The following is a 12,338-nucleotide window of genomic DNA, read 5'->3' on the forward strand; positions in this document are numbered from 1 at the left end:
CAAGGTTATAGAAACCCTAACAGAAAGGCTGACAATGTCACATTTTCCTGGAAGGATAAAGAGATACTGGAAGAGTTGGCTTTACTAGACAAATGTAAAATGACTTAGCACAGAAATTGGTATTAATCTTTTGCCCTGATATAGCACCACCAGTAGAAATTTTATCCAGCTGGGAATGACCCCTGTGTGACATAAAACCATGAAGCTGACTTGTGCCACTCCAGGCTCTTGGCTTATTTATGCCATTTGCGATAATTAATAACATTATGGCCCCAAAACCTATTTAAATCCAGTGCTCCACTGTGTGAGATTCCCTCCCAGAGACTTCATTGGCTGCATGAAGTTGTTTGGCTCTACCAAAATCTCAGTGGCACAGTGAAATAAAAGAAAAGCATTTAATGCGGAGAGCTTGAATTTCTACAGATCTCATATAGGTACTTATTATGTTGAAAAAACAATCCAAAACTGTATTCATTTTGTTGTTGAGCTAACTTTTGATTTAGGAGACACCACTGCTTTCACCTTCCTTTCTGTTATTGGCAGGGCGTAAGAAACCGCTTTAGTCCGATGGTAAGGCAGATAAGACACAGATAAGACAGACTGGAAAGGGAAATGGAGATGCAGAGATTGGAAATTACTTGCTCAGGTTTACGGAAGGCCAAGAAAGGAGCCCAGATCTGCTCATGGCTCCTTCAGTGTTTGGTCTGAAACATACTACAGAGCATTTCAAATTATACTGAAGGAAGGTAAACTTAAGTTTACTTTAGCCCTGTGACTCCTTCAAAGTGTTTGGGATGAATAAACCAGACGGTACAATCTACCTTTAGTAGCTTTAGCTCAGGTTTAGTAGTTGTGTTGCTTTAAGGAAAAATACAGGTCAGATTTTAAATTCCTCAAAGGGAAAGCCTCAACTTTAAAATGGAGCAAGCTCATGATACAGATTTTATTGACCTCCTTAAAAACCAGTTGCACTGAAGGAAGGTTAGCAGCCGCCTCTAAATCCTCATAGTTATAGTTTAAGCTAAAAGTTAAGTTTCTTTTTGCTTTTTTATAATTCACTCACTCTTATAGCATCTGTTCTGAATCAGGCTATTTTCCCATTGCTTTAAAAACCGGGTCAGGGTTAATCTCCTGTACCATGTTTGCTTTCCAGGCATTAGTCATGAAACTGCTGATGAAAAGGTGATTTTTGGCATTGAATTTAATTCAACTTTTCTGGAATGTATTCCTAAGTCCCAGCAAGCCTCTGTTAGGTGGTACATTCAGCGCTCTGGAGAAGAACATCGAGAAGAGGTAAGTTATAGTCATCAAGGCAAGTTTCCTCTATAGAGAATTCAGCTGAGCATTGAAAGGCAGGAGTTACTGGGATTATTCAATGTTTTACTTTTCCTTGCCTCACCTTAGGTATCACATAGCATTCTGGTATCACCATTTGGGGCATGCAGTGGGGAAGAGAGAAGCCATTTGCACTGTATCATAAGCAAATTTAGATATTTATTTTGACTTCCATGCTCATTCGTTAAAAAAAAAAAGAAGAAAAGATAAATTAGGCTTTAAATAGTGGTAAAAAATCAAAGTAGTGAAAAAAAAAACCCCTTTTGTCCAGTAATTAACACAACTACTTCTGTAGGTAAAAGCATGTTCAAAACCCTTTGTTTTAATAAAATCTCTGCTCTATTTAGTGTCTGATTATATTCCCTTATCATGTTAACCAGTGTAGCTAAGAATCGCACGTATGGTTTGCTGCTTCTCTCCATCTCTCCTCAGAGAAGAAACAGTCTGTGCAGTAAAAAGCTTTTTATTTGCTTTTTTTCGTGTTAGTGGTGTCTCAGAATTTTTCTTAAATGGCACTCTGCACTGATGCAGAGATGTCAGGTTAAAGAATTGCACCTTGCTTCTGGAGTAGAAAGTGGTGAGGCTTGTGATGGCCCTTAATTCCTGCAGGAGGCAGGTTTGGGGTCCTCTCTGGTGGAGAAGCCTTGGAGAAGCCTCCAGGTCCCGGCATACCACCTGCACAATGTCCTGCTGATTTCTCTCTGAGCTAGTGACAAAGGGCCCCTCTGACGTGCCCAAAAAGTCAACGTGCTGGGACTGATTTGGACTGGGTTTGAGTGAGTTTCAAACCTCAGCAGTTTTCATAGCCTTTCTCTTACAGGAGTGATTTTGTGTCTAAGGCCAAGTCTTGCCATGATGGCAACCGTTGCAACGGGGAAGGAGAAGGGAAAAGAACTGCCCTTTCAAATGAGCTGATCCCAGGTGTTAGATATGCTTTTTTGTTAAATGTTCATCCGAGACAAAAATTAGTTTAAATGACAGGAACTATCAAACACCCAACTGGTCTTCCACTCCCAATGATAATTCATCCTATGAGACTTTCTGAGTGCAGAAAATGTGCTGGTCCTTTCTAAAGGCTGGGGAGATGCAGGCCAGGGCTGGTGCCCATGAGAGCATCACCTCTGGGTGAGATGTGACTCATGGCAGTAGTCCCAAAGTTGCAACCCCAGTTATGGCTTGGCCCAGAAAGCCAAAGTAAGGGTATACAAGGCACTTCTCATTTTCCACCAGGTAAGACAAAAAAACCTGCAAGGCTGTATATTGCCTATGACACTGCAGTACTTTTAGTTTACTCCCCTTCTCTTACTCATGCTTTGGACTGGCAAAGATTATTTCCTCTGCTGAGAATAGAAACTTCATTAATTTATAGACACAGTGCTTCCCACAACATGCACTAGACACCAAAAGAAAGAGATTACTGGTTTGAAATACCACCTCTAACCTCCATTACAGTCCATACTTGGGAAAAAAAAGTGATCTTCTGATCAGCTGGCCAAGCATGCTCTCAGCCACAGGTGGTTGAAGTGAAAACCCACCTAGAAGCGTATCAGCCTTTAAAGACCTATGAGCATTCATTGTTTGTGCTTTAATTGATTTACCTTTAACTGTCCTGTACAAAAGACTCTGCGCTCTACTTCCCTAAGGCAGCAGTTTGTAAACGCACTTACATATCAGGGAAACAAGTAAAGTACTTGCTTAATTCTAACCATGTGTTTAAGACTCATTTTTAAGTAAATTCAAGCAGATAGTTAACAGGTTTTTGATTTGGTTTTTTTTTTTTTGGTGTGTTTTTTTTCTTTTTTTCTGAACGGGAAGTTTTGAGGAGACTCAATCATTTTTTAAAATAATGTATTGCAACTATAGCATGTGCCTGAGCTTCTCAAAAAGAGCTGCAAACTTTGTGTAAAGCAGCCAGTTCCCTGTGAAGAATGTAATATTTCTGTATCATAAGAAGTCACACGTTCAAGATTTGAAAGCCTCTTTCTGAAGGGCTGCTTTTGAGTTTTATCTGTGTCAATTTAGGGAAAAAAAAATATCAGTCGATTTTCTCATAAATCACAGGTTCAGATAGGCCTCTGAAGGTCAGGAAGCCAAGCTCAAGCTATCTTTCTTATTTAATTGTAGAACAAACTGCAGGTCAACTGCAGAACAAAGTTAGGGCAGGCTAAGCTATATAGCATAGCCTAAGTTAAGGCTACATTATTTTTTGCCACGCTTTGTATATCCAAAAGGTTCATTGTGGCGGTGACCTGGCCCCTGCTACTTGTCCTGGGCCAAATGCCAGTTACCCAGGCACGGTGATGTCCAATACTGCAACAACTGCCCAACGTGCCAAGGATGTGCACGCTGAGAGAGAGAAAGGGAGTGCGTGCATATGTGCGATGGCATTTGAAGCTCCAGCAAGCACACGGCATATATCTTTGCACATTAGCAGCCTTCCACAGCAATGTTTACTGAGCTTGCTCTGTGTAAACAGTCTGACATCTGTTTGTATGAGAAAAGTAAAGCTTTGCTAAAAGGCTAGATTAACCTTTGAGGCAAATTTAGAAGAAAATTTGAAGGAGAAATCTGCAGACAGATTTTCTACATTATGAGTGCTAACAGTAGGCAAATAGCTTTTTACCACATATCGTCCCTAAAGCCATAGCAGTGTTTCCGTGATCTAGCATTGATAAAATAGAAGTCGGAGCACATGTTCTGCAACTCCTTGGGGTGGTTTTGTTAGTATATTTTTATATTTTTTTTTGCAGTCTTTGAAAATAACAGCCTATATAAATGCATATGCACACATTGATGATTACAGCATCAGATCACTTCAAGACAGTGTATAGCTATTAGTTTTGTTTGATTCCTGCCAGAAAATTCTTATAATAACAGAATTTCTTGTATTTTGACCCAGGTTGGTTCCAGGGTCCTAAGAACTTGAACTCCTTCTGAGCAAACTGAGCTTGCACATCCCAAATAATCATATTGGGAGATATCATTTTTAGAAGGGAAAAAAAAAAAAAAAAGAAGCTTTTTTAGTTACTTTTTAAGATAAAGATATTAATCTAGAAATGTCACATTTTCAAATGCATGTACCTAAAGCTAAATTCCTAATTTCATATATAGCTGCTTAAATAAATGACCGGGTCTGTAGAGATGCTGAAAAATCATCCCTCCTATTAGGTAGAATAAGGATACTTGCAGGTTAAAATGTTAATCCTTTGTTAATTTGGGGATCCAGAAATTGAGATTTTCAGGTTTTCTAATCTGACTTATCAGTGAAAATGAATTCATTGGTATTAGAGCCTAATTGGAGGCCTTCCTAGAAAATCCAAAGATCAGCAGAGTAATTGACTTTCTTCTCAAAGTACCTCAATTTGACAAAAATACCGTATGTGACAGAATGTTTATGTTTAACGTGTAGTTTGATCTTTGCTCAGCCCATGCCTTACCATAACTTTTCCCATTACAATTATATTTTCTGCTCTCTCTCTCCCTTCCTGCAGCAGATTTCTCAAATAACACTGTACATTATTTTAGTGCATGTCTTAGCGGTGTAACTTATTGTGATGACGATACCATGCTTTGCAAATGACTCCATGCACCTGGAACTTAGGTTACGGACTTTTAGTTCCAGGGCTGGAACTGTAATGTCTCAGCAAGTCTTTAAACCTGGCTTTACAAATAGATGGCTATGCAGTGTCCCGGACATGCACTACAGCTTCCTGAGGGAAGGAAAAGGGCAAAATCCAGACTAGCTGGGAAGCATTTGGCCCAGCAGGATGTCCCCGACATTTCACCCTTAGGGTCATGGTTCAGAATGTGACTTCCAGGCAGAGCAACCTGTGGGGAGGGACAGGATCTCCTGTGGTACAGGAGCTGTCACCAGGTCATTTTGCTGCCAGTGGGAGTACATTTCCCTGTAGTTTGGGGCCGTTTTAAGGTCAGGAGTCAAATATCTAGTGCTTTTGTGTTTAGTGTTGCTCACACAATTGATCATGTTCCTGTATGTGCAGGCTTAGTCACTGAGATGAGGGAGAGCATTTCGGTGGCTGGAGCTCATAAAAAAAAGTGGGGACGTCATCTGTTCGTAATGACTTAAACTGCTGAAGTTTTCTGAAGCTTAAAACAGATATGTATTTATTTCTCAAAGAAATTCCTATGTGTTATGTTATGTATATAATAGGTGTCAGGACTGCAAAAAGAAAATGCATGGCTCCCTACAAAGCCATTAGTTTTGGTGCCACATGGCTCTGAAAAGTATTAGTCCCCCTGCTTTAGGCTTCCCTTCACCCCGAGTCTCCTGCGGCTCCAGGTCTGCCAAGCTGCCACGTCCCCTTGCAAGGGACAGAACAAACCATATGGTCTGAAGGGACAGAATAGGTGCAGATCGCTTTTAACTCTCTCCTTCCTGCTCTATTCATACCTGGGGGTGAAAATAAATCCACCAAAAGGCAGGAGAACATTCCAGTTTCTTCTTCAGCACTTCTCACCTTTTCCATATTTCTGCCCCACAGCCTGGGCTGTTTTTTTCTGATAGACCCAGCTTAACGAGCATCTGATGTTTTGGTAGTTACAAAAGCGTGACTCTCTCTTGGATAGGACATCTTGCTAGGCACAAGAGTGTGACCTACCCCCATTTGAGCAAAAGATGTTTCCATTCCACATTTTAGCCAGACTGAGAAGACATTGTTCAGTCTATCCAAGTCATGTTTCCATATCTTTTTGCGGCTGGAGATTTTTGCATCATGATGGCGATTTTCTTTGTTACAAACATCTGGTCAGCAGAATCTTGTGAAAAAGGTCACAGATTCAGTGCCAGCCCTAAAATCTAAGAGTTGGATGAGAACTGAGTAAGGAAAAGGACATACACCAGGGTCTGAGTTTCCAGTAGTACCTTCTGTTAGAGGAGTGTAGCTCAGTGTTTGAATCCTTAGGTCAATGAGAAAGAGCTCGAGAGGAGGAAAACTAAGAGAAGATTCGTTCCGCAGTCTAGGGACAACTTATAGCTCTCATGCTTTCACTCTTTTATTTTATTATATGACTCTTGTTTGTTTGTTTTTTTTTCCTGAATACTTTGAGATTCCTAAGTAAGACTAATATTTTGGACAGTTTCCTGGGGAAAAAAAGAAGCAACTCTGAACTGAGATACAGCACATGACATTTCTGCTTTGATTTGGATATACTGGGGTGGTAGGAGTTTAAAATTTAGTCTCAGAATAAGAAGTTAGCTTCACCTTGAAAATAATAGGAATCATACATCTCCATAATGACATTGTACCAGCAACATGTTCTTCATTTTTCGTGTGGCTTCCTGGTAAATAAAAAAAGATGTTTAAAAAAAAAAAAAAAGAAAAGAAGAGAGAAATTATCTCTACAGCTGTGTTGGAGTTAAATGATTATTTTCCCAGTATGAGAGAAACAAAGTCATGTGCAACAATAATGCCAAAAAACCCCAGAATGATCTTTATTTCCAGTCAAATGATGAGGATGAAGAAGAAAACAATAGAAAAACAAAGACGAATGTGAATTCTCAGCAAATGTTCCTCATTTTCCTTTCTCCTCCTCGCAATTTGTTCAGGGGTTGCAGCTAAACCATGATTAGTCCAGCTTTACCTTTAACATTTTTTCACATGTTGATTAATGAGGGAAGGCAGGCTTTGAAGCCACTTTCTTCTCCCAGACAGGTGCAGTGTTTTAACTGTGAAAGAGTTGACATGTGAATTATTTGTAAAGAGGGAGCTATCTAAACACATCATTAGCAAAGGACAAAAGGCATTGACCTAACCTGGTGCCACAGCACTTTCAAATCCTTGGTTGTTTTCCACCTTACTGATTGTTTAAAGATTTGCCATCGTTATTGGCAATGCCTATTTTTCCTCCATTGTTAAATTCAGGTTGTGAAAATCAAGTGTTTGATTTGCATGGAAATCTTTTCCCTTTGTCAAATATTGCCAGTATCTATGGCATGTGCCATAATTCAGGTAATGTAATTTTAGGCAAACTTATGTGCTTATCACAAAGGGTGAAAAGTACAATTTGTTGATAAAATAGTGTCAGAAATCTGCTCCCACTCCACTAAGAAAAGAAAGTTAATGATAATCTATTGCTTTATTTTTGTGGTTCATAATTTGTTCCCTATTGAACAAAACTATGTCTCTCATGTTTAATTTTTATTGTATGCTCAAATTGAAGCACATGTCAGCAAGCTTTTATGAATTAAAGCTTTTGTGCTTCTGAATTGTTAAATCCTATTTACAAATATTTTAGGAGAATTATTGATTATGACATATTTGGGGGGGGGCGGGGGGGGGCAGTGAATCCACAACTGACCAAAACAAAATGATGTCTTTTATCTAACTAGTCTTTTCAGTTTCCTCAAAATTTAATAAAATATATTTTACATCCATAGGTCAGGAACCAAAGAGCACATTAAGCATTCAAGTGAAAGGTTAAAGATCTACTACCAAGTAATGAAATGCCAGGTGTTTATGAAACTCCAGAGCCCTGTGGGGGGAAAAGTAGTGAGGAGAGACAGGAAGAGTTCTGAACCTATGGGTAAAACAACATAAACAGGATACCAAAAAGAGAAGTGAGGGGGGAAAACAGTAATGAAGTGTTGCTCAATACATGTGAAATCGGAGCCATAATTTCATCCTGCCAGAGGATAAGAAAGGAATGAACAATGAAGGCACAGAGAAGGAGGAGGTGACAGTCACCATAAATCAATACCCAAGGTTAACACAGGACATTCTGTAAGAATGCTGCTTCATTAAAAATAGGAGTCGTGATGGACTGGGATTAAGGGACACAACCAATTTAGACTCTGTTAGCTTTCTCTGCGGTATCCCAAGGCAGAGGGGGGGCAACTCTATCAGTTACCATGTTTACGACTAGAAAGCGACGGCTGCTACACAACTGGTAAATAGTTACGAGTAGCAGGGTGCTGGACTTGGGGGTCCAGTGATCTTTTCAAGTCTAGATCTGCCATTATTCTGCCTTCCTTTCACTGAAAATAGGCGAAGCACTAGTAAGGGCTCTTTGGACTGGCGCCCAGCCAGCCGAAACAGCCAGCTGGAGATCTTCCAAGTGTAGGAGGTACACAGCTGTCAAGGCGCTCTAGACTACAATACTGGCAGAGCCACCGATAGGCAGATGCTACTGCTGCAATTGCATCAAGCCCTGAGCTCAAAGAGATCGGTCCTGTTTTCACTCAGACAATGTGGGAACTTGGTCTTTGCATAGTGCCTTATGAAACCCAAATGTCTGGAAATTAGCTGCGTCTTCCCATCCTTTTCCCTAAATTTCTCAAACTTGGGTCTTCATGTTGACATGAAGCCTGGGCAAAAGAAAGAGGGGCTTCCTTTTCATGTTGCAACAGCCAAGCCCCTGCTCCAGCTTCTCTCTGTGGAGTACAGCACCACATGGAAATGCCTGCCCTAGACATACTTCTGCCTATACCTACTTATCTGTGGATTCATTTATACATTTTGTGCTCCTGTTTTTACTGTAAGAAAGGTACGTTTACTTGGAATGAAGTGTCACCAGCTGATAAAACTGAGGTCTACTGCCCTGTGCTGTAGGTTCTGGAGGTAGAAAAGTGGTCTTTTCTAGTCTGTCTCCCTGCTATCTTTTGTGTATGTGCTTGTGTTTTGATCATGATTTCTCTGGTTTAAACTCAATGTAGTAAATCAAAAGTAGCCTCTGCTCATGTAGCACCTGTTGTCAGGACAATCGATTTTCCAGGAATTTCCTGAAATTACTGTGATTTCACCCTGTTGGTGCCAAGTAGGCATGCTTATTTACAGTTTACAAACAAGGAAACTACAGCTCAGATTTCACCCAACCCCATCAACTGGTGGTGGGAGCCAAAAAATACTTGGCCACAGAACCAGGCAGCCAGAGCCACGTTCTGACCAGGCTTTTGTAGCAGTTGATTTCTTGTCTCTGCTGCAGTCAGATCAATGGTAGGACACAGGCCTATATCCATCCATCCACATATCTATCTATCCATCTACCTACGTACCTACCTACCTAAATACCTACCTACCTAATCTGTATGTTACTGAAGACTGCTACAGCTGATACAGTAGCAAGCCAAAGTCTCTCTCTCTCTCTGTGCATGTATTATGTATATGTGTATTGCTTTTTCTGGTGATCTCTAAATGGTCCCTCAAATTATTTAACCCTTCCAATGTCAGTATCATAGAAACTTAGAAAAGGGTAAACCAAAAAGCCCTAGGAGATCATTTCATCCATCTCTTTGCTCCAAGAGACCCTATTATGATAAAGTACTAGTGAGTTAGAATCATAACAGATGGAGAACTATATGTATGTGTACATTTTTTCCCATGGAGTAGAAGAGGGAATCATGTGCAGATTTTTTACATAAAGAAACAGTGTGTAGCTTACCCACTGTGAATAAATCTAATTTAGTCATCTTTATGCCTCCCTGATCTTCATCCTCTGAAGTTTGCTGGAGGGTCAGATGTGCACTCTGGGAAATTTTCCAGATTCTGTGTTGGTTCTCTCTGCCCCCACTCCCCCCTTCTTAAACCCACTACTCAGCCTTGTGCTGAAGTTTTTCTACATTATAACAATGCCACCAGCAGTGCTGAGGCTGTGTTTAAGGCCCTGGCTTTGCTGCAGGCTGAGCAAGCAGCACGCCAGGTCCTTCGGTGCCGTTGTGTGCTGCAGCCTCTGCGTGGCAGCAGAACATAGCACGCCTGGGAGGTGACAGCTTTGGGCTAGACCAGGATCAGTTTCAAAGGAAATGCTGGTGTTGGACACTGGGAGTTAGGGCTCTGCTTTCTACTTCCACCTCTGCTACTAATCTTTATATGGTCTTTGGCAAATCACTTACCTTCTATGTTCCTCAGCTGCAAAAATACTTAGGTGCCCAGTGCCCTACCCTGTTTTTTCTGGGGGGGTTTATGCTTTTTTTTAGACTTAGGTTATTTTGGAAATAATTTTCAGATCACCAGATATGTAACTTACCTGACAGTGTTATTACTCTAAGGTGCACATTATTTTTAACATAAGAGTCCTGCTGTATTTTTTGAAATATTTCCATTCATAAATGAAATTACAGTTCCATGCTGACAGACTTCAGCTCTCACTTGCAATCTCATTCTTTTCTTTGCTTTTTTTTTTTTCTTTTTTTTTTTCTTTTTTTTTTCTCTAAGTTCTTCTTCACAGATCTTAACAATAAAAGAATTGTACTGGGTTGTATTTGTCTAACCTCATTGGGTGCTTTTAATCACTTCTCAGTGAGGCAAAGCCAGGATCAACTTCCTTTTGTAAAACCCAGTTGAAGAAGATCAGAATCACAGCATTTCACTTTGAAAATCGGTAGTAGTAGTTATTTTCAGTGTAATAGGTTCTCAGCACTCCAGATATATACAAGGTATATTGGGTGCATTACGGATACCTCAAGAAGAGCAGTTAAAAAATGAATGGCATTTGTGGTACTAAATGGCTACCCTTCCTTGGAGAATGTAACTTATGATTGTTATTATAACAAACTTACTGCAGTTTGGTGTGATGAGCGTTACTGTGTCCTTTCAGCTGTACAGCGTGTATCTTTTACTACTGTAGGCTGAAATGTCAGTGATACAGATGCTATAGTCAGGAGCAAAACTCAGACATTGAAAGGATCTCCTGGTATCCGTCTGAGCCGCACTTGCCCCACCGTGTGCTGGCACCTGAGGGATGGGGCATGCCTTGTGCCAGCCGAGCCTTTCCTCCACCTCAGTATTGCGCTGACGCGCGTTCCGGTTTTGCCGATGAAACTCACGTATCTCAATCTTCTTTGTCTAACCCCACAGCTGAAGGCTGATGAAAGGATCATCAAAACAGAGCACGGGCTGCTGATCCGCAGCTTGCAAAGAAAAGATGCAGGAGCCTATTTCTGCAAAGCCCAGGAGCACACCTTTGTCCACACCATTGTGAAGCTGAATTTAAATGTCATTGAGAATGGGCAAATGGAAAGCACTCAGAAAACTGAGGACGAGGAGGGCCGGGTGAGGGATTTGCTGACAGAGTCCCGGCTGAGGTACAAGGACTACATCCAGCTCGTCAGCAGCCCCAGCTTTAGCCTGGATGAGTACTGTGAACAGATGTGGCACCGGGAGAAGCGGCGGCAGCGGAACAAAGGTGGTGCCAAATGGAAGCATGTGCAGGAGATGAAAAAAAAGCGAAACCGAAGGCACCATGAGCCAGCCAGGCCACCGTCTACGTAGTTTGTAAATGCTATTTAAAGAAAGGACATTTTCCATGAAAAAAAAAAAATACTGTGTTCTGGTTTTGGGCATCTTGCCTATGAATTAGTACTGCTTCTTATTGAAATCAGATAACTCACCATCACTATTAATCTGTATGAGACTGTACAATGGGATCCGATACCAAATGAGACGTTCCTTATTGGAGTACCACACACCAGGCAATAATTTCAAATGCATTCATTAAAAAGAAATATGTACACTTTTAGCTAGTTTCTGGGTAGCCTGAGGCTACGTGAGCTGTGTTCTGTACTTCCTGCATAATTTTCAGATAAGATTTAGTGTCCGTGTTCCCATGTCAATATTTGCTGCCACAGTCCACCCCAGAGGTGGCTACATTTCAGGGGAGGGCAGATGTATTTCTAGTTCTTTGGCATCTTTCTGAATAAGAAGAATGGTAGAAATGTGTGACAGATCTGCAAAAATACCCACTAATTTACCCATTGGGCTTGTATACAGGCACATGGGTGGGGTTTGCTAGCACAGAGAGGCACAGCAAAAAATCAAATTAAGTATTGGCTTAGGGACAACATTCATTCTCCCCATAAAAAAAGAGAAAGCATAATCATAGTTTAAGAGAGGGGAATTATCGAGTGTTACTCATTAGAGTTTGAGTAGCCACCAGTTTGCAGTACATCTGCTGAAATGAAATGTTGACTCTAACTGAAACTGCCACCAAGATGCTTGGGAGTAAATTTCCTAAGTGGGAGGTATGTGCACAAATCCTATTAACAAATA

General features: G+C 40.8%; 1 protein-coding gene across 1 annotated transcript in view; it reads left to right on the plus strand.

Annotated features, from left to right (window-relative positions):
* The window catches only part of SEMA3D (sema domain, immunoglobulin domain (Ig), short basic domain, secreted, (semaphorin) 3D), a 97,368-nt gene extending 85,501 nt beyond the window's left edge, over window positions 1-11,867 (plus strand). Inside the window, exons 16-17 of the mRNA XM_009582200.1 lie at window positions 1,154-1,293; window positions 11,148-11,867. Of these exons, the coding sequence (XP_009580495.1) occupies window positions 1,154-1,293; window positions 11,148-11,561 (554 nt within the window). The 3' untranslated portion in view covers window positions 11,562-11,867. The remainder of the gene's footprint in view (window positions 1-1,153; window positions 1,294-11,147) is intronic.
* Window positions 11,868-12,338: the final 471 nt, after the last annotated feature.

This window comes from Fulmarus glacialis, unplaced genomic scaffold, assembly GCF_000690835.1.
Source record: "Fulmarus glacialis isolate BGI_N327 unplaced genomic scaffold, ASM69083v1 scaffold4010, whole genome shotgun sequence".
NCBI lineage: Eukaryota > Metazoa > Chordata > Aves > Procellariiformes > Procellariidae > Fulmarus > Fulmarus glacialis.